Source organism: Cebus imitator, unplaced genomic scaffold (assembly GCF_001604975.1).
Source record: "Cebus imitator isolate Cc_AM_T3 unplaced genomic scaffold, Cebus_imitator-1.0 Scaffold162, whole genome shotgun sequence".
NCBI lineage: Eukaryota > Metazoa > Chordata > Mammalia > Primates > Cebidae > Cebus > Cebus imitator.
In genome coordinates this window covers 4117886-4141299 of record NW_016107477.1, presented here as the reverse complement: position 1 = coordinate 4141299, position 23414 = coordinate 4117886, and the positions used below count along the sequence as shown (strand labels likewise).

The following is a 23414-nucleotide window of genomic DNA, read 5'->3' as shown; positions in this document are numbered from 1 at the left end:
AAGTAGTGGCTTTATAAAAGTAACATATGTCCTTTATTTCAAGAATTCAAGCCATACAAAAAGGATCAAGAAGAAAGTAATAAATATCCCACAGCCAAGAAATGAAGTGTTAACCTCTGGCAAGCACCATTCCCAGCATCCCTCTAAATTTAACGCAAGGAACTAGTACAGGCAGTAATACATTTATGTCAGAACAAGAAAATAACATACATATGCTGTTTTGAAATAAAAGGCTTAATTTTATTTTAATCTAACATAAAAAAAACTAAAGGCATTGTTTCTTTATAAAAGATACTGTACACTATAAAATAGAAACAAAAATATAAAATAATTTTAAATACAGGAACACTGAAAAGTTTATGTAATCATTTTAAGAAACTCTATACTTTAGTTTGGATAATATCAATTAATCCCTTGCTTACAAGAGATAAGATGATATACTTTCTCCTTATTCTCTACTTCTTGTTCTATAATTTCCTTAAGTCAAGGTTTCTAACATTTATGTTTTGTTCTGTACCCAAAACACATCTAAAAGGTTTAGTTCCTAAATTAGTGAAAAAAGTCTTATATTTAGACAGTCTTAATTTTTCCATATGTGTGTTAATATACACCCCATATGCATGTTAATCTACATGTGTGCACATATATACAATAAATGTAAATATACAAATTACAATTTTAATGCAAACAGCACATACTGTTTCATAATCTAATTTTTTACTTCCAATATCATGATCATCTTTCCACATTATGTATTCTCCTATAGCTGGAGTACAGTGACATGATCACAGCTCACTGCAGCATCCTGAGTAGCTGGGATTACAGGCGCACTCCACCAAGACTGGCTAATTTTTAAATTTTTTTGTAGATACAGGGTCTCACTCTATTGGCCAGGCTGGTCTCAAACTCCTGGCCTCAAGTGATCTACCTGCTGAAGTGCTGGGATTATAGGAGTGAGCCACCATGCCCAGTCTTACTACATTATTTTTAAGAGCAAAAAAATCATATTTCCTCATTGACTTTAACATAATTTCACAAATCCTGTATAAATCAACACAATTTTCCTGATTTTTTTTGCTATTATAAAGAAAGCTGAGATAAACATCCTTAGAGATAAATGTTTGCTCTCATTGATAATTATTTATTAGCGGTCAGGCATGGTGGCTCACTCCTGTAATCCCAGCACTTCAGCAGGCTGAGGCAGGCGGATCACTTGAGGTCAGGAGTTAACAGCCTGGCCAATATGGCGAAATTCCGTCTCTACTAAAAATATAAAAATTAGCCAGGCGTTGTGGTAGAGGCCTGTAAGCTACTCAGGAGGCTGAGGCAAGAGAACCGCTTGAACCCATGAGGCAGAGGTTGCAGTAAGCTGAGATGGCAGCAATGCTCTCCAGCCTGGGTGACAAGAGTGAGATCTGTCTCAAAATAATAATAGTTATTATTAGAATATATGCCAAAAGAAAAAAATTAGCCAAACGTTAAGAAATGATGTTTTATATACATTGTCCTATTTACCTTGAACAAAGTATTTCTATAATTTAGACCCACTAAAGCAAATTCCTATATCCAACCCATAACCACTGGATGATTCAGACCAAAAACAATTTTGTCATTCATCATAAATTGTATTTCTTTGATTACTATTGATGTATTTTTTTATGTATTTCTTTGACAACTACAGTTGTTGTTCTCAACTACCTGCTTGTATTTTTTGGTCCATTTTCTCATTTTTGAGGGTTTTTTTTCCCACTTGAGATTTTTAACACATATATTAAGGCTTTTGATATATGCTGTAAATATTTCTCCCTTCTGTATCTTTATCGTCACACTTTCAGGTGATAGTTTAAAATACAGCATACCACATAAACAAGGTCAATGTCAAATATAAAGTCTAATGCTTTATTTGTCTTTCATATGGGAAATATCACTTAATGGTACTCAATCCTTTATTTTTAAAAATTATATAAAGATATTCGAATTGTAAATAACACCTTTTCTACATATACTAATGTTTCCTTATCACTTAATGTTTTCAAACATTAAGGAAGTTGTCCTTAATGTTTTCATTGTGTGTGATATGTAAAACCAAAAACTTCACCTATTACTTAATAAAATTTATAAAGTCTACCAAAAACATAAATATACTTGACGTTGAACAACCTGATTTTGAACTGCATAGATCCACTTACACAGGAATTTTCTTCTGCCTCTCTGCATTCCTGAGACAGCAAGATCAACTCCTTCTCTTCCTCAGTCTACTCAATGTGAAGACGATGAGGACGAAGACCTTTATAATGATCCACTTCCATTTAAAGAACGGTAAATACATTTTCTCTTCTTTATGATTTTCTTAAGTAACTTTTTTTTCTCTAGCTACTTTAAAGGGTAGAGTATATAATAACATATATCATCTCAGGTAAGGCTTAGTAAAGAAAAAACAGGCCAGGTCTGTAGTCACTGCACTTTGGGAGGCCGAGGAGGTGGATCACTTGAGGTCAGGAGTTCAAAACCAGCCTGGCCAACATGGTAAAACCCCGTCTCTACTAAAAAATACAAAATAACTAGCTGGGCGTGGTGGCAGGTGCCTGTAACACCAGCTACTCGTAAGGTTGAAGCAGGAGAATCGCCTGAACCCAGGAGGCGGAGGTTGCAATAAGCTGCAGTAAGCCACTGCACTCCAGCCTGGAAGACAGAGCAAGACTCTGTNAAAAAAAAAAAAAAAAAAAAAAAGAAAGAAGGAAAAAAAGAACGTTAACATACAAAAGATGTGTTACTTGACTGTTTATGTTATTGATAAGGCTTTTGTCAACAGCAGGCTATTAGTAGTTAAGTACCTGGAGAGTCAAAAGATACATTTGTACGTGTGGGGGAAGAAGGGGGGTGGGGGGAAGAAGGGTGTTGGCACCCTAATCTCTACACTGTTCAAGGGTCAATTGTGTTTCAAATCCATCAAAATTTTGTTTGGTGACAACATGTAACTTTTCAAATGGAAGAGTAAGTGTTATAAAACAGTCTTATAGAGAGTTGCAATATCCCAACAAGTTCAGCAGTAGAAAAAATATAACGGGGAAATATGTATATAACTCAATTTTAGAAATATGAATTGGTTACATTTATTCAATGCTGAAATTTTGTGTCTTCCTAAGTAACATTTTGTCCTTAATTTTATTCTAAATAAAGAAAAATAATCCATCTGATCTAATGACAAAAGCTTTCATGGAAAGATTATTATCTTGAAACTTTATTCCTTAAAAACATTAATATTCTTTTAATTTATCAAAATCCCCTTTTCAAACAACTATCAGAAATTTTGGAAAACAAAACGCGAGTAATGTAAGTAATTTAAAAATGACTAGCAAAGAAACTTTTAACAAGACTATGTGAGAAGGGTTAGATCTTAAATAGCTATCCAAAGGCACATAAGTACCTTCTTCTCAGCTAAGTGACTTAGTAATAGCTTGAGAATATCACTTAGGATGCTTCAGGGGAAGAAAAAAAGATTCTGAATCTCTCAAAGAAACCAGCGTAGCTTAAAATGAAAAAACATGATTTCCTAATCACTACAAGAAAGAGCAATCTTCAAAGTTTAAAAATGTCATGAGTGTTTAAGAACAATTTCTAATTCACACAACAGCGACGGCAAAATACACAAAAGACGACCTGGCTACGAAAAGTGTATATGACACGATTTTCTAAAGCTATGTTAGTACAGGGTGTTTCAAAAATCTTCATGAGTATTTTCAGTTTCCAGAGTCAAGATCACTTCTGAACTGACAATTAAAATGACTAGATAGATATAAGCAGAATATAATCTATGTACGTAAACTCAGAACGGAATACTTTCTCTGAATGAAGCTAAGACATTTTTAAGAACAGTTCATTATTAGTATTTCCTGCAATGACTAAAACTACAGTAAACACATATATTCAAGTTTGTATCAGTTTCAAAACTGGCTAGTTCAGGGCTAAAACACAACCTAGTAATTTATTACATAGCAATAATAAGAATCTCATCTGTTATGAATAATTGGAACTGGCTGATCTCAAGTATGAATTTCTGGTATGTAAGAGTTTTGGGAAACAAATGAAAAGCACTTGGGTAGTTAGGGGTGGGGGAAGGGTGGGAGAGAAAGAGAGTGAGAGAGATTTACATGTTTCTAATTCATTTCTGAATCTAAACTCAACAACTTTTTCTCAAATCTACATACCCTAATGCTTTCTTATCACTAAGTAAATTTTATTCATTTGAATGCTCCCCCCAAAAATTAGTTTCTTGATAAAGAAATTCATAATATACATTAAAATAAGGAATAAAGAAAATTGTTTTTATCTGGTTAGAAATCACACTTGGCATGATAGATGAATTTCTGCCTCAAAATGATAAATTTGAAATAGGGAAATACAAATATTTCTCTATGAATGGGTATCAAGAGGAGTGGTGTATGAAAGACAAAAATCACAGTTAAAGAATGAGTAAGATTTCACCAGAGAACAGCAAATTATTCTACCTGTATCTGAATCTCGTTCTTCATTTCTTGATGGGCTAATGGTAAAAGGAAGTTTACGTTTCATGGATGATTTCTCTTTCATCTCCTTGCTCACATCACTTCGGTCAATTTTTGGAGTTTTGCTGTAGGATGCAATCTTGTCTTTACTCTATTAAAAATTCAAATAGAGTAAAGTTATATCAATATTAGCTAAGCAATACAGTATAGACACCCCTAAGGAAAATTTCAAACACACACAAAAATAGAGATGGTACTACGTATCACTGTATTCAATATACTCAAGACCCAGCTTCAACAAGCACATTTTTTCTAACCTGTTTCACATTTCCCTACTCTTATTTAATAACATTATTTATATTTATTTTTGATATTTTATGTTCAGGGGTACATGTGTAGGTTTGTTATACAAGTAAACTGCATGTTACTGGGGTGTGGTGTAAAGATTATTTCATTACCCAGGTTAATAAGCATAGTACCCGATAGGCAGTTTTGATCCCCTCCCTCCTCACACCCTCCACCCTCAAGTAAATTCCAGTGACTGCTGTTTCCTTCACGCCCATGTGTACTCAATGTTTAGCTCCCACTTAAAAATGAGATCATGTGGTATTTGGTTTTCTATTCCTGCATTAGTTCGCTTAGGGTTATGGCCTCCAGCTCCATCCATGTTGCAGTGCAAAAAAACATGATCTCATTCTTTTTAATGGCTGCATAGTGCTCCATGGTGTATATACAACACATTTTCTTTATCCAGTCTACTGCTGATGCACATTTAGGTTAATTCCATGTATCTGCTACTGTGAGTGGTGCTGCAATGAACATATGCATGTATGTGTCTTTGTGGTAGGACAATTTATATTCCTTTAGGTAAAGGAAAATGAGATTTCTAGGTTGAATGGTACTTCTAATAACAATTTTAAAACAAAATATCTTGAATAGAACCATTATATCTAGATGTAGCACCAATGAATATGTAAATTTTAAGAAGCAATTCTGAATTGAATAAAACTGATGGTATTTTATTTAAAAAAATAAAACTGGCTGGGCATGTGCTGCATGCCTGTAATCCCTGCACTTTGGGAGGCCAAAGTGGGTGGATCACCTGAGGTCAGGAGTTTGAGGCCAGCCTGGCCAATATGGTGAAAACCTGTCTCTACGAAAAATAGAAAAAAACTAGCCAGACATGGTGGCAGGTGCCTGTAGTCCCAGCTACTCAGGTGGCTGAGGCAGGAGAATCGCTTGAACCTGGGAGGCAGAGGTTGCAGTGAGCCGAGATCTTCGCCATTGCACTCCAGCCTGGGCAAGAAGAACATTAACTCTGTGTCTGAATCAATCAATCAATCAGTAAAACTGTCTCTATCAGTAATTCTCAAATGGCTTCTGCACTAGAGGTAACAGGATCACCTGGAAACTTAATAGAAATACAAAATCTCAGGCTTCATCTCAGACCTACAGAATCAGAATCTCTGGGGCTAGGGCCTAATGATCTGTTTTAATAGTCCCTCCATGTGATTTTGATGCATACTAAAGTCTGAGAACCACTATTCTTTATCAATAAAGAAAAAAATATGTAAGGATTACAGAAACCAAAGAATAATCTATCTAGGCCAGTAGAAGATTACAACCCTATTTCTTACATGAAAAAACCAGAAATGGATTCATAATTCAATTTAGAAAAAGAATGATATACCAAATAAAAATACTGTGTACACGCCCAGTCAGGTGAAGTGATCCACAGCTATTATAAAGTTCACTCCTATAACCAAACATCCAAATTGATATGGCACATCTAAAACTGGGGTATGACAACTTCTTTGTGAGAAATATGCTTCATACTGAGAACTAGGCCACACTGCCTTAGCAGGAGATCTTAAAAAAACATTCTCCAAGTTATGATAATAAGTGGTGTTTATCATGATTGTAGAAATTCTCAAAAGCAAATGAAAAGTAGATTCAGAATACAAAACATACCAGTTTTCAACCCAAGATGAAAAATAAAGGAGGGATGAGGAAGAAAAAGGGGCATAATAATGTTTTTTTTTTAAGTGGCAATAAAACCAAAAGATGACTCTAAAAGAGCAAATGAATAAACAATGAAAATGAATATAGTAATGAAAATCAGAGAAAAGATAAAAATAATAAAGACTGAGATTGAGCCTGAATACAAGTATAGAGGGAATATTAAAAAGTTATGAAAGAATGCTGTTGGCTGGTCATGGTGGCTCATACCTGTAATACCCAGCACTTTGGGAGGCCGAGGTCGGCACATTACTTGAGCCCAGGAGTTTGAGACCAGTCTGGGCCACATAGGGAGACCTCGTCTCCATAAAAAATTTAAAAATTAGCCAGGCATGGCAGCATGTGCCTGTGTCCCCAGCTACTTGGGAGGCTGAGGCAGGAGGATTATTTGAGCTGGAAGGATTGAGGCTATAGTGAGCCATGTTCTCGCCACTGTGCTCCAGGCTGGATAACAGAGGGAGATCCTGTATTCCAAAAACAAAAAAAAAAAATTGCTGTATTCAATTTTATATGATTCAATTTTTATACTATTAAAAAACTTATGGCCTGGAAAAATGGATAATTTTCTTGGAATATATGCATTACTAAAAACTGGTTCATGACAGGATGACAGGAAGGAAAAACCAGAATAGACCAATTACCATAGAAAACAATAAACCAGGCTGGCTGCAGTGGCTCATGTCTGTAATCCCAATGCCCTGGGAGGCTGAGGCAGAAGGATTCCTTGAGGGCAGGAGTTTAAAACCAGGCTGGGCAACGTCGTGAGATCTCATCTCCATAAAAAAAAAATTTAACTTAGCTGGGCACACTGGTGCACACCTGGAGTCCCACCTATTGTGGAGGCTGAGGCAGAGAAGGCTACAGTGACCTATAATCACACCACTGCACTCCATGCTGGGTGACAGAGCAAGACTCTGTGTCTAAAAATAAAGAAGGAAAAAAAAAGATAAATCCATAGTGAAACGTATGTTTAAAATGGCACCTACTCCAGAGAATTTTACAATAGAGTTTTAACCAAAAAAAAAAAAAAAAAATTCAAGGAACAGGTATTTCCCATTTCATATATATACCAGAGCACAGAGAGTTTAGAAGTTACCCAATTCATTTTAAAAGTCTAAAATGAAACTGACACCAAAAAAGCACAAGATACAAAAGTATAAAAATCCACTTATGAATATAAATGCAAAAATCCTAAACAGACTATCAAGCTAAATTCAGTGTCTTATCAAGCAGGACTCACCCAGAGAATGCAAGGATTGTTCAATGACAGAAAATATCTTAATTCATTTTATCAAAAGATTAAAGAAAACCATACGATGGCAAGAAGACAGTGGCAAGAATAATATCAATAAATTCTACATTCATTCTTGATCAATTTCCAAGCTTTCAAGTAAAATTCTTGAGCTATTTTTCACTTCTGTCAATGAAATGGAGCTTCAAGACAAGTGTTTTGCTTATAAGGTTGTTTTAAAATGTAGGTTCTATTATACAGTGAGACCAACAGATCAGGATATTACTGCTATGGAAAAGACTGTTACTCATAGTTCCAAGGGGTGGGAGGCATGCCATGCCACATCATGCCACTCCAGACCACATGGGGAAGCACCAGAGTGGTTGGTGAAGAGGTAAAAGAAAGGTGAAATGTGAGCATGAGCCTTTACTGTAGTTTCCACAGGAAAGAAAGTGTGAAGCAGAATAAGCAGGCTTGGGATTGGCTACCTTGAATAATTTCAGTGGGCTCTGGGGTATAGGAGCTATTTCTCCAATTGTCTGGTATCTGGTTCTGGGGTGATTAGGACAGACAGCTACTGGCCCAGAGTGTGAGAGCCCAACAAAGTTGCGAGTTTGGATGTGGGGTCTAGATAGGCTGGTCTGCGAGTGAAAGGTTTGCTCACAAGTGAGTTTATTATCTTAAGGAACTGGCTTGCCTTGGGATCTACAGTCTCTCAATGGTCAGCAAGGCCCCAAAAGTCAATGCATCAGAAATACAGAAAATAAAAAGGCATGGCTAATACGCAGATTAACCAACAAAACTCCAGTAACTTGCCTTAGAAAATGAATCATTGTTATGTATAAAAGATTTAAGAAAAACTTGAAAATCCCTTCTCTCCTGCAGCTATGTAAGGCAGAGTTCTGTGCCACAAAATGACTTAAAAGAAACCAATGTGATATCATATTGAAAGAAAATAGCATGAGAATATATGAAACATGTTATTCTGTGCAATACAGTGATTAGTGTGACTATCATAACTGCTAACTACCTGTTATATCCTCTATAGAACTGTCCTTCAAGGTGTATTTGAACAAAGCGTTTCTGTGAGATTCTTAACACTTAACTTTCAAAAGAAGTATTTTTGATAGTCTTGAAATTTCTATGTTACCAAAGAGTAGAAATACTATCAAATTCAAGGGAGGATCATTAACATAGCCTAGGTTCCTAATTGTAAGATTTATTGCCTTAAAATATGATTAGAGTCTTTTTAACATTATTTTTCTTGATAACTGGCAACAGCCATCATACATAATAATAAAAGCACGAATGTTAAGAATGATCTTCTATTAATTCTGCTATTAAACAATGTATTGATAGCCTTTGTTATCTCAGTAAGATTTAAAAAAAATGGTAAAAATGTATCCGGAAAACAAGAATATATATACACATACGCATATATATAAACAGAAAACTCTGGAGCAGCATCAAGGCATACCTTGGAGATGTGGCAGATTCAGTTACAGACCACCATGATAAAGCAATTATAATAAGGCAAGTCACACAAATTTTTTGGTTTCCCAGTAGATACAAAAATGTTTATACTATAATGTAGTCTATTAAGTATGCGATACCATTATCCCTAATACATACACACACACACACACACACACACACACACTTTAATTTTAAAATACTAAAATATGCTAAAGACTGCATGAGCCATCAGTAAGTTGTAATCTTTTTGCTGGTGGAGGATCTTGCCTCTCAGGTTGATGACTGCTGACTAATCAGGATGGTGGTTCTTGACAGCTGGGGTGGCTGTTACAATTTCTTAAGACGACAATCAAGTTTGCCACATGAATCAACTTTCTCTCACAAAAGATCTCTTGTAGCATGCAATGCTGCTGACAGCATTTTACCCACAGATTTTCTTTCCAAAGTTGAGTCAATCTTCTGTAACTCGGTTGCTGTTTTATCAATTAAGTTTATGTAATATACTGAATCCTTTATTGTCACTTCACCAATGTTCATAGCATCTTCACCAGTAGATTCCATCTTAAGAAATTACTTTATTTGCTCATGCATAAGAAAGATGGACTATTTTTTCTCTTTTGCCAATGAAATGGAGCTTCAAAGACAAGTGTTTTGCATATAAAGTTGTTTTAAAAGTAGGTTTCAAGTTTGATCATGAGATTTCAGCAATTCAGTCACATCATTAGGCTCAACATGATTCTTGTTCTCTTGCTTTTTCCATCCCATCTATGGTTAGTTCCTCCACTAAAGTCTTGAACCCCTCAAAGTCATCCATGAGTGTTAGAATCAACTTCTTCCAAACTCCTGTTAATATTGGTATTTTGACCTCTTCTCATGAATCACAAATATTTTTAATGGCATCTAAAATAGTGAATCCTTTCAAGATGGTTTTCAATTTACTCTGCCCAAATCCATCAGACGAATCATTCTCTATGGCAGCTAGTCTTACAAAGCATATTTCTTTAATAAGATTTGTTTAAAAAGTGAAAATTACTCCTTGATCTATGGGCTGCAGAATGGATTGTATGTCCGCAGGCATAAAAACATCATTTTCTATGTATGCCTCTGTCAGAGCTCTTGGGTAACAGCTCATTGACATATCATCAATGAGCGGTAATATTCTGAAAGTAATCCTTTTTTCGTAGTAGGTCTCAAGAATAAGCTTAAGTTATTCAGGAAACCATGCTGTAAACAGACGTGCTGTCATCAAGTACTGTTTTTCCATTTACAGGCAGAGTAGATTTCACCTAATTCTTATGGGTCTTGGCATTTTTGCAATGGAAAATGCACTGGCTTTAACTTAATAGTCATCAGCTGCATTTGTCCCTAACAAGACAGCCTGTCCTTTGAAGCTCTGAAGCCAAGGATTAACCTCTCCTCTCTAGCTTTCAAAGTCCTAGATGGTACCTTTTTCCAATAGAGAGCCATTACATCTATACTGAAATCTGTAGTTTAGTATAGCCATCTTCATCAAAGATCATAGCTAGATCTTCCTGATAACTTGCGGCAGCTTCCACATTAGCACTTGGTGCTTCACCCTACACTTTTATGTTATGGAGCCAGCTTAATGCTAGCTTCAGACTCTTCTTCTGCAGCTTCCTCACCTCTCTCAGGCTTCATAGAATTTAAGAGAGGGCCTTGCTCTGGATTGAATTTTGATTTAGGGGAATACTGTAGATAGTTTGATCTTCTAGCCAGACCACTCAAACTTCCTCCATATCAGCAATAAGACTGTTTTGCTTTCTTATAGTATGTTCACTTTAACAACACTTTTAATGTCCTTCAAGAACTTTTCCTTAGCATTCCTATCTTGGTTAACTGGCACAAGAGGCCTAGCTTTTGACATGTCTCAGCTTTTGACATACCTTCCTCACTAAGCTTCATCATTCCGAGCTTTCGACTTAAAATGAGAGACATTCCCCACCCTTCCTTTCACTTGAATACTTAGATACCATTGAAACACAACAATTTCAAAATTGTTGTTTTAGGGAATAGGGAAGCCCAAGGAAAAGCGGAGTTGGGGGAAGAGCCCGTAAGTGGAGCAGTAGAATACATCCAACATTAAGTTTGCCATCTTTTCTGCATACAGTTTATGGCACCCATAAAATAATTACAATAGTAACAAAGATCACTAGTCATCATAATGAAAAAGTTGGAAATTGAGAATTACCAAGATATGACACAGACACAAGTGAGTACTTGCGGTTGGAAAAATGTTGCCAATAAATTTGCTCAACACAGGGTTGCCAGTAACCTTCAATCTGTAAAATGCACAATTATCTGCAAAGCACAACAAAGTGAAGTGCAATAAAATAATGTATGCTTGTAAACAAAAATGTTAATAGTTATCTGTAGATGGTGGCAGTACATTTGTGTTGGGACATAATTATCCATGTCTCTCTCGAATTTTTTGCAATCTTGCAAGCAGAGACACTAATTTCCTTTGTCCTGGACTACCTTTTCATGGGTACTTGTAGGTTAAACAGCCTTGAAACACAGAGATAATGTCTCCCTCTAAAGCAAAGGACGTATCTGTCCACTGACCAGTGTAATAATGTCTCCTTCTAGGGAAAAGGTTAGGCAGACTTACTGCCCATCATAAAAGATTTGGGGTTCCTATCCTGTAATAGAACCTACTGCATATGCAGTGGTCACCTGACCATCACTGCATCGCCTTTGTGAGAAGTGAGGCTCAGGGAACAGGCACAAACACTGATACTCTGGCTACTGCTATTGCTGAGTAGCAAATGTACGTTTATCACTGACCTAGGAATCATGTCTTCTGCCAGCGTTCATGAAGCTAATTAGCTTACAAGTAGGGTAAAATCTCGGAACTTTCACAGTTGTTGACAAGGTAACTGGTAATTTCTATTATCATTATTCTTATATGTATTTTCTAATTTTTAACAACAAACGTATTAAATTACTTGGATAAAAGAAAAAATTCTCAGTCACTTGGAGAAAATAATGAATGTGTGAACTACACTGATGATGAAAAGGATATGACAGAACTATTCAGATGGTTAAAATGACTAATATCCCCCTCTCAAACTTTATGAATTTAACCAGGTTTTAGATTATCTTAACAGATTTTATAAAATATTCTCCTTTGCAAATTATAAATACTGATTTATAGCTAAAAGAGTAGCAGATAAATTTCTAAACTAAACTAGAATCAATGGGAGGAAAAGACCACAGAAGAAGAGTTAAAGATGTGAACATTCTTGACAAGAATCCTATTTTGATAATTTAATGAAAGGATTTTATATAAAAATTAATTTGCTATAAAATGTAATTATTTAAGTTATGCTCTACTTAAATGAATTTAAGGAGTGAAATTTTGGTTTAGGGTATCTTATTAATTTAGGACCTCATAACAGCAATATTCTGTCATAATTAAACTGTAAATATGGTCTCTATTTACATAAAAGAACTTTAAAAAAAAAATTAGAAATGAATATAGAGAGGCAGGGTCCTGCTCTGCTGTCCAGGCTGGAATGCAGTGGCACAATCACAGCTCATTGTAGTTTCTACTTCAGCTTCCCCAGTAGCTAGGAATACAGTTGTGTGCCACCACATCCAGCTAATATTTTTTTTTTGGTAGAGATGTGGGTCTTGCCCAGGCTAGTACTGAACTCCTGGCCTCTAGCAATTCTCCCACCTCGGTCTCCCAAAGCACTGGGATTACAGGCATGAGAAACCATGCCAAACCCATTTCTAAACATCTTATAGGGGAAAAACAACTCAGTAGAACACAGAAGCTGGCTTCAATGCCACTCACTATGAAAAGCCAATGGAAGAAATATGCATTGCAAATACACAGCCCAACTTCTTCGCTTTGTCTTAAAAAGGAGCAGCAACATGGTCTATACCCAGTATCTTTGGAATATAATTACAGCCCTTCCTCTCTTAAGGTAAAATAAGGGGTTAAATATCCTTATCCAAACCAGTGATCTTGAAAAAAATATAGTACAGTTAAACAGAGACTGAGAAGAAATACATCCCTTTATGTAAGCCAACAATTTTGGTAACTAGAGGAATGTAATAGTTTGTATTCATTCTTGCCATTTATTTTATAAATCCAATGATTAACAAGTACTCTTAACTTACCTAAAGAATGTTTTAAATAGAAATATGTTAGTGAAGTGTTTGATTTTTGCTATTGTTGCTACACTTCCAAGAAATCACACTTTTAGGAGGGCAATGTTCAGGCACTACTTAATTTAGTGACAACTTTCAAAAGATACATGAAAAGTATATAGGAATAATTAAAGTTTCAGTGAGTTTAGCCTTATAAATTCAAATCCAAAAAGTGACATCAAACAATCCAGATGAACATTCACAAATGTAACCTTCACTATACTTAAACAAGCAGAAATAAAAGTTCCAGGCCGGGCGCGGTGGCTCACGCTTGTAATCCCAGCACTTTGGGAGTCCGAGGCGGGTGGATCATGAGGTCAAGAGATCGAGACCATCCTGGTCAACATGGTGAAACCCCGTCTCTACTAAAAAATACAAAAATCAGCTGGACATGGTGGCGCACGCCTGTAGTCCCAGCTACTCGGGAGGCTGAGGCAAGAGAATTGCTTGAACCCAGGAGGCGGAGGTTGTGGTGAGCTGAGATCGCGCCATTGCACTCCAGCCTGGGAAACAAGAGCGAAACTCCGTCTCAAAAAAAAAATAAAAATAAAAAAATAAAAGTTCCAATGCTTTCTTCAAATCTAACAGTGTATTCTGTCCCCACATCTCCACTGAACTCAGCAAGATCATCTAAAATGTTTCAATGGTCTCACCTTATTAACCTCTGTGGCACTTAGCAATGCGATTCTCTCCTTCCTTGGTCATTCTCTGTGGAACCTCCTTTGGTTCTCTCTGTCCTCCTCTTTGTCTCTTTGCTCCTCCTAAATTTGAATTCCTCAAAGTATAACCTCCTCCACTTTTGCACCACTTTATACACTTTGTACACTTTTCCACACTTACTTTCTAAAAATCCTCATATATTTATTTCCAATCTAGGCTTGTTTTGAGGTCTTAAATTAGTATCTGCCTACTAAACATTTCTGCTTGGATGTTCCTAGAGCCAACTCAATTCAGCAAGTACAAGGCAAACTTATCCAAAACAACCTGTTCCTTCTCTTGAATTTCCTTTAGGGAAATGGCCCAATCATTAACCTAGTAATGGAAACAAACTCAGAGTCCTCCCAGACTATTTTTTCCTCCAGACACAAGTTTAATTCATTCAACAGCTTTTTGATTGCCAACCTCTCTACATCCCAAAAGCCACTGCCCATGCTGCCTCCTACTTAAATTTTATTAAATAGCACTCTGATCTCTTCTATGACCCTTCCCTTCCAGCTCACTGACTACAGAATAAGTTCTAGGATCCTTCACAAGGTTATAATGAACTGCTTGCTGTCTAATGTTTACAGACTCACCTCCTATCCTCCATAGGCTTCATCCCAACTCGTTTGTTTTTCTTTTCCTGTTTCTTTTGCTTATACTACCCTTTACTTTCAATTTCCTTCTGGTCAAATGCATATTCATCCTTCAGAACCCAGGTTAAGTACCTGTTCTACAGTTAGGCTATCCCTGAACCTATTAAGCAGTATTCGCTCCTTTTTCTCTCCGATCACTATACACTCAGTAGTTTCATTAATGAGCTTATTACACTGGCACAGTGGTTCTCAAATTATGGTCCTTGAGATCACCTGAAGGGATCTGCAAGGTCAGTAAGTCAGTATGTTCATATTAACATTGTAAGATGTTATTTTTCTCTTTCTCTCTCATTCTCTCAAGAGTATATACTGGGGTGAAACTTCTAAAACTGACTGTGGTTGTGACTGTACAACTCTGTAAACATACTAAAAACAAATGAGTTGTATACTTTAAATGTATGGTATGTCAATTATATCTCAATAAAGCTACTTATTAAAATCAGCCAGGGTATGGTGGCTTACAGTTATAATCTCAGCACTGTGGGAGGCTGAGGCAGGTGGATCACCTGAGGCCAGAGTTTGGGACTAGCCTGGGCAACATGATGAAACCCTATCTCTGGGCATAGTGGTGTGTACTTGTGGTCCCAGCTACTCCAGGAGGCTGAAGTGGGAGGACTGCTTGAGCCTGTGAGGTCAAGGCTGCAATGAGTTGAGACTGCACTCCAGCCTGGGCAAGAGACTGAAACCCTGTCTCAAAAAAAAAAAAAAAAAAAAAAAAAGGTAATATCAAGATATTCCTATCTAGATCAAAAAAAGATTGACAGAATTAATGGCTGACGACTTGCCTTATAGTAAATACTAAGGAAAATTCTTATACCAGAGAGTAACTGGAATCCATAGGAAAAAATTAAGAATATCAAAATCAGTAAATTTGTGGGGAAATCCAAAACTGCATAAACATAGATTTCTCTTATTTCTTTAAAAGATAAGATTTTGTATCAAAGAATTATAACATTCTTTTGTTTCGTTAGTAACATAGGTAGACGTAATCAATGTTATATAAATAACACAAAGGAAGAAAATGAAGCTATATTGAAGCAAAGCTGCTATATTTTACTGGAATTGTGTCAGTATCAACCTGTAGTAGACTGTGATCAATTAGGATGTGTATTACAATCTCTAGAATCAACATCTAAAATAATAAACACGGTTTAAAAAATCAAAGAAATTAAAATAGTACACTAAAAATATTTAAAACAAAAAATGGCAACATAAAAAAGGTAACAAAAATGACATGAAATATATACTAAAGAACAAAATATAAATTATCATCAGGTATAAGTCATATCAATTATTATGTTAAATGTGAGTAGACTAAATACCATAATCAAGAAGAGTTTGCCAATGCAATAGGGGAAGAAGCGGGTGGGGGAAATAAAGATTATTAAGCAAAAAAGAAATACCTAGACTGGAAAAGAAGTAAATTATCTTTATTCAGAGATAATATGGTTCTATAAGTAGAAAGTAAGTCCAAAGGAATTACAAATTGTTAGAACTAATGATTAAGATCACAGGATACAAGATAACTATATCAAAAATCAAATATATTTCTGTACTAGCAATAAAAAACCCAAAATGAAATTATCCATAATAGCACTGAGAATAAAATACTTACAAATAATTTAACAATAGAATGCAAGACCTATACACCAAAAACTACAAAACACTGCTGAGACAAACTTAAGAAGATCTAAGTAAATGAAGAGATATTCCATGTTCATGGATCGGAAGACAATATTAAGATGGCAATACAACTCAAAGTGATCTACAGATTCAATGAACAAATTCAATAAAATTCCTTCAAAATCACAGCAGGTATTTTTGTAGAAACTGACAAGCTGATCCCAAAATTTATGTGAAAACATGAAGGACTCAAAACAGTTTTGAAAAAAATACAGTTTGAAAACTTACACTTCTTGATTTTGAAAGCAGATTTGAGGTTGCCTGGAGGGTTTAGGGTTATAGTGGAGACTGACTACAAATGGGCAACAAAGATCTTTCCACAATGATGGAAATGTTCTAAAACCTTATTGTGATGATAGTTGCACAACTTTGTTAGCTAAAAATGTCTGGAAAAACCTCAGACATCTTCCCATAAGAAGACGGCTTTAAAAAGACCTAAAAGAAAAAAGTAAACAGAAAGAAAAAATTCAAAGACAATGTATAAAACCAGAGATAAGGAGAGACTAGGGATAGTGAGACCAGTTAGGAGACAACTGCAGAAGTCCAAACTAAGGTTCTGAGGGTCTAAACTAAGTAGGAATGAAAAAAGATAGATATAAAAAGAATCACAGGTCACTGACAATGACTAATAATAAAAATTTTTCCCTCTCTCAATGATTATTTCTTAATTGCACAATCTTAGTAATTGTGTTTTACTTAGTAGTTGTGTGTTCATCTTAGGGAATGAAAAACAATCACTTTCGCAGGAATCCAATTTATTTCTAAACATGAATGGTTTGTATTTATCTGACCTCCGTATTGGTTTTTGTCCTATGAGAAATTACTAAAAATTCTTAACTGGGAGTCTTTTTCCCAAAGTCAACAAATCTTTAGTATAATCATATACCTTTCTTCCATATGGTTTCTCTACCATATTGCTGTCACTGTCAGAATTTTCACTCTGAACTGGTTTTGTAAACCCAGATTTGGGCATTTTATAGCTCTTCAGCTAGCTTCTTCTTTTATCAGTCTTCTCATCCTGGATCTGTAAAGAATGAACATACAAGGGTTATTTGAATGCATATACAAAAGAACCTACTTCAAGTTTATGCACTACAATTAGTCCAATTTGTTTTCTCTCTGTCTCTATAACTTACTTTCGGTCAGGCGTGGTGGCTCACGCCTGTAATCCCAGCACTTTGGGAGGCCGAGGTGGACGTATCACAATGTCAAGAGATCGAGACCATCTAGCCAACATGGTGAAACCCTGTCTCTACTTAAAATACAAAAATTAGCTGGGCATGCTGGCACCTGCCTGTAGTCCCAGCTACTCGGGAGGCTGAGGCAGAAGAATCGCTTGAATGTGGGAGGCGGAGGTTGCAGTGAATCGATATTGCGCCACTGCACTCCAGCCTGGTGACAAAGCGAGACTCTGTCTCCAAAAAAAAAAAAAAAGATAACATTTTCTCAGAGAGTCTATCCTAAGCTAAAATAAGTTTTCACCTTATTTTTCGTGGTTGTCTTAGTCAAGTCCACTCAGCTTGTCACCAAAAAGAAAAGAGAATTACTTTTATAAATTTATTCCCATATTCTCTAGGCAAGTAACGTCTCCAGGTTTGAGTATCCAAAAGCAGTGAAGTGGAAGCAGTGACAAAGTGTTTCTCTTTTCAGCATGAATCCATAATGGGAGCTCCTAATAGATGCCCTGGTAGTTTTGTGTTGGTTTGGAAGTCATTTCTAAAGACCCAACCAAGAACATGCTACATCTGATCACTAATTTTACAACATCTAATTCCCTACATTAAATCCTTCCCATTTAAAATCCCTAAGTAGTCTTTCTTTCACTGAACATCCTTAGCCATTTAGTCACTTTATCAACCTATTCATTAATATACTTCTATTGTACATAATCACCACTGTATACATTATTTCCAATTTGTTCAGCCTTCTCTTTCCTATTTTACAAGCTTAATAGGTCAAAGATTCTCCCAGGAGCTTATGATTATGACAAGTTTATGCCTGAATGATCCAAAAAAATTCCAAGGGGCTTTACATATTAAAGAGGAACCTATGAGGCTACACTTATGTTGCTGTCTGATGATCTATTACCTATACATAGCAATTTAAAATTAAAATGAAATTAAACTAGCCACTGCACTATACAGCACAAATATACATTTATGTAATCACAGAAAGGTCTACTGCATAGCACTGGGCTAACCTGAGACTGCTGGCCAAGCGGAGTATTACTTGGGCTACAACAACAAGCAGAATGACTGACAAAATTACTTTGAGCTCTTTCTGCTGTAAATCTCCTACAGATGAATATCATAGATATAAGTTAGCTGTCATTCTAGTATCTATGTGAATTATTAAAACTCAGACACCTTGAGCAGAGTATTAGTAAAATCTGCTGTCCTGTTGGTGCTTTAAAATTTCTTTGGTTTTGATAGGAAAAAAAAAAAAAGCCCTTAAATAAACTGAGCTAATTTGTAAGTTATCAAAGCCATATTAATCTGGAAATAGTTATATTAGAATATGTATCTTACAACACAAAAAACTACCAAATAAAAACAGTTCAAATCTTTCATTTTATAGAGAAGGAACCAAACTTGAAGAAATTAAGAAACTTCTGACATTATACTCAAAAGGCAGAACTTACCTTGGGGCCATTCAACTGTTTCAACTATTAACATATAAACAATCATGTAAATGTAGCACTGTCCACCAAGCTAGCCACTGGTGAAGCTTCTGGAGTTAAAGTCATGAGTCACATAAAAACAAAAATATTGGCTCAAAACCAAAACTGAGCAATATTACACATATAAACATCAGTCTAAGTGAGACCATGAAGATAAAACAATGTCTCCTTTGTAGATGAAGTAAAGCAAGTTTTTAATGAACTAAAGAAGTGTCATGAATATTCTGAGAAAATTCTACAGTGAAATAATATATTAAATCAGATTCTATGTAAAGAAAAGCTTCTATTATTTTTCAGTAATTATTTAGAAAAATGTCAACACTAACAATAAAAATCACAATTGGATTCCAAAAATATTCCTTCAATCCACAAATATTAAGCATTTAATATGGAGTTAGCTTCTGGGTCCAAGATGTCTACTGTAATCCCTAGAGCAAGCACTACACAAAAATTATACAAAAAGTAATACAAATCACACTAGGTAAGTTAAAATGCAATATTTAAAAATGTACAAATAATCCAATAGAAGGCAGGAAAAGAAAAACTGAGCAACTAAGTTATAAAATGATATAGACCTAATCCCAAATATTAATAATTACATAAAACACAAATGGCCTAAACACATCAAAAGACAAGAGTGTGCCAGAATGAGGGGAAAAAAAAAAAGCAACAAGACGTTCATTTCAAATATAATAATAGGTTGGTTAAAGTAAAAGAATGGAAAAAGAACGCATGGAAACACTTGAGTTTCCAAGTGCTTGGGAAGAAAGCAAGCTTGAGTGGCTATGTTAACAGGTACTTCAGAATGAAGAGGGACATTATATACGACATGATGATAAAGGGGTCAATTCACTAAGACAACATATCAATCCTACGTGTGCATGCAACCAACAACAGAGTTTCCAAATACATGAAACAAAAACTGCCAATGGATGGACAAAATAGATTAATTCATAACTACAGCTGGAGGCTTCAACTATTATACTTTTTATTGACAGAACATTAGCAAGGATTATATAAGAACTGAAAAATGCCATTAATCAGTTGGTTCTAATTGACGTTTACAGAAATATCTGCTCAACAACAGAATATCCTCTTTTCAAGGGCACACAAAATATTCCCCAAGATGATAGGCCACATTCTGTGTCATAAAACAAGCTTTAACAAATTTAAAATAATTAAAACTATACAAAGTTTGCTCATAGACAATAAAGAAGGAAAGCCAAGCCACGTATGGCAGCTGACACCTGTAATCCCAGCACTTTGGGAGGCCAAGTGGGTAGATAGCTTGAACCCAAAAGTTGAAGACCAGCCTGAGGGCAATATGGCAAAACTCCACCTCTACTAAAAATACAAAAATTAACTGGGCATGGTGGTCCGTGCAGGTGGTCCCAGCTTCTCAAGAGGCTGAGGTGGGAGGATTGCTAGAGCCCAGGAAGTCGAGGCTGCAGTGAGCCATGATCAGGCCACTGCATTCCAGCTTGGGCCACAGACAGAAAGAGGACCTGGCCTTGCCTCCACACTCAAAAAAAATCAATATATGTCATTTACTGTATTAACTCAAACCACAAAAATGTATGACCAACTCAACAGATAAGAGAAAATGTGTTGGTAACATTCAATACCCGTTAATAATAAACAACTCTCAGGAAACCAGAATTAGAAGGGACCTTGAATGCTAAGATCAACAATTAGGCAAGAATACTCACTTTCACCATTCCTATTCAACACTGTACTTACTAGTAGTCCTATGTAGTTCAATAAGGCAAGAAAAAAAAAGACATACAGCTTGGAAAGGAGCAGTAAAATAGGCCTTATTTCCAGATACCATGATCATCTATGTAGACAAGCAAAGGTATCTACAAAGAAGCTGTTAGAACTAATACATAAGTATCGATAGGAAGGACATAGAATATATGGCCAAAATATAAAAATTTATTTCTACATACTAGCAATAAGCAATTGGAAATTGAAATCAAAAATACAACCTACAACAGAATCAGAAATACTAAATTATTAGAGATAAATGTAAGAATATATGGTGAATATGTGAAATTTTTTTCCTACATACTAGCAATAAGCAATCAGAAATTAAAATTTAAAATGCAACCTACGATAGCATCAAAAACACTAAATTCTCAGGGATAAATATAACAAAATGTATATGTAAGACTGTACAATGACAAATACAAAATGCTTCTGAAACAAGTGTGAAAAGACCTAAATATGTAGAGAGATATGCCATGCTCATGAATCAGAAGACTCAATGACATTAAAATGTCAGTCTCTCCAAATTGCTCTATAAATTCCAGGGAATCCTACTCAAAATCCCAGTTTATTTATTTATTTATTTATTTGAAACTGACAAATTGTTTCTATGATGTATATGAAAATGTAAAGAACCTAGAAAAGTCCAAATAATGTTGAGAAAAAAATAAACTGGTAGATTCACATTACCTGACTTTCATAGTTACTAACAAAGATACAGTAAGCAAGACAGTGCTTACTAATGTAAAGATTGACTTACAGATTAATGGAACAGAATGAAAAATCCAGAAACAGATCTACACATATTCACCCAACAGATTTTCAACAAATCTGTCAAAATGTAATTCATTGGGGAAAGGATATATTCCTTTCAGTAAATAGTCTTGGAACAACTGTATATCTAAATGCAAAACAAAACAAAACAAAAACCCCTTGACCCTTACCTCACTTCACAGAGAAAAATTACCTCAAAATGCATTGTAAATCTAAATTTATGAGCTAAAACTACACAAAAACAGAGTATTTTAGTGGCCTTGGATTAGACAAAGATTTCTTAAGCAATGAAAAGCAAAAATTAGAACAGCAAAAAAATGGATAAATTAGATGTCACAACAATTTCTACTCTTTAAATGACCCTGTTAATGTGTTAAGAAAATGAAAAGCCAGCCATACTGGGAGAAAATACTTGCAAATCATATCTTTATAAAAGACTTATATCTAGATTATATAACTCTAAAGGACTTATATCCAGATTATATAGCTCTAAAGGACTCATATAACTCTAAAGGACATATAAATAATTCTTATGAATCAGTAAGATAAACCCAATTTAAAAGTAAGTAGAAGATTTTAACAGTTCAGCAAAGAACATATTATGAATTGCAAATAAGCATAGGAAAAGATGTACAACCTCATTAGTCACCAGGAAAATTAATAATGAGATGTTCTCATTCATATGTGAGAGCTAAAAAAGTTGATCTCATGAAGGTGGATGGAATGACAGCTAATAGAGGCTAGAAAGGGTATGTGTGGAGGGTGGGGGATGAAGAGAGGCTGGTTAATGGGTACAAACATAGATAGAAGAAATAAGTTCTAATGTTTGACAGCATAGTAGAGTGACTATAATTAACGATGTTACATATTTCAAAATAGCTAGTAAAACCTGAAATGTTCCTAAAGCAGAAATGACAAATACTCACGTGATGAATATCCTAAATAATCTGATTTGATCATTACATGTTCTATGCATATAACAAAACATCAGATGTATCCCATAAATATGTACAAATATTATGTGTCAATTAAACTTTTAAAATTTTAAAACAATAAAAACAATGAGATGTCATCCACCAGAAAGGTTAAAATAAAGATTAAGAAGACCAAACACTGGTGAGAAACTGGAACTCTCATATGTGGCTGGGGGTGAGAGGGGACGGGCAATGATGCATACTGGTACAGCCACTTTCTAAATGAAAATACTTGGTGGTATCTTCATGTGGCTAAGAGTTCTTCATATTCCTCCATTCTTTGTATAACAGTCTTGGTGGCTATTAGCCTGCACTTCAATTTCTGTGCCCTTGTTCAGGGCTACTTTCCTGTTTAAGCCAACCAGCTGCAAGCTCTACTGTAGACTCTGGAGGAAAAACCACTGAACACTGACAAAAGGTGGGAGAATGGGGAGGCAGGGAATCCAAGAACAGAGAAAGATAACTCAGACAAATTATTTGCAAACTGAGAGAAAAAAACACCTCTAGTTAGCAGTGTGGCCTAGAGGACTATGGAGAACAGAAATAGAATTTGCAAATCTGTATGCTACAGACATGAAGACTGCACATGTATAAACAAGGGAATATCTACAGAAGTGTTCCAATAAGAACAATAGTCTATTTTGAGATCAATTTACAGTCTTGCAGCACTTAGTGTGTTCTAGGCCCTCAGAATCAATGCTTTAAATGTGTTGGTCATATAAAAAATTAGCTGGGCATGGTGGCACACACCTGTAATCCCAGCTACTCTGG

General features: G+C 35.4%; 1 protein-coding gene across 10 annotated transcripts in view; it reads right to left on the bottom strand.

Moving 5' to 3' along the window:
- ANKRD12 (ankyrin repeat domain 12) overlaps nucleotides 1-23414 on the bottom strand; it is a 155442-nt gene that overhangs the window by 100580 nt on the left and 31448 nt on the right. For 9 of the 10 annotated variants that reach the window (XM_017543936.2, XM_017543931.2, XM_017543939.2 and 6 more), the window contains exons 2-3: nucleotides 17335-17472; nucleotides 4509-4656 (exon numbers count right to left, since the gene is read on the bottom strand). In XM_017543936.2, the coding sequence (XP_017399425.1) occupies nucleotides 4509-4656; nucleotides 17335-17421 (235 nt within the window). In that variant the 5' untranslated portion in view covers nucleotides 17422-17472. Of the gene's footprint in view, nucleotides 1-4508; nucleotides 4657-16676; nucleotides 16884-17334; nucleotides 17473-23414 lie in introns of those variants that run through there. The other variant, XM_017543941.2, reaches the window with a different exon arrangement.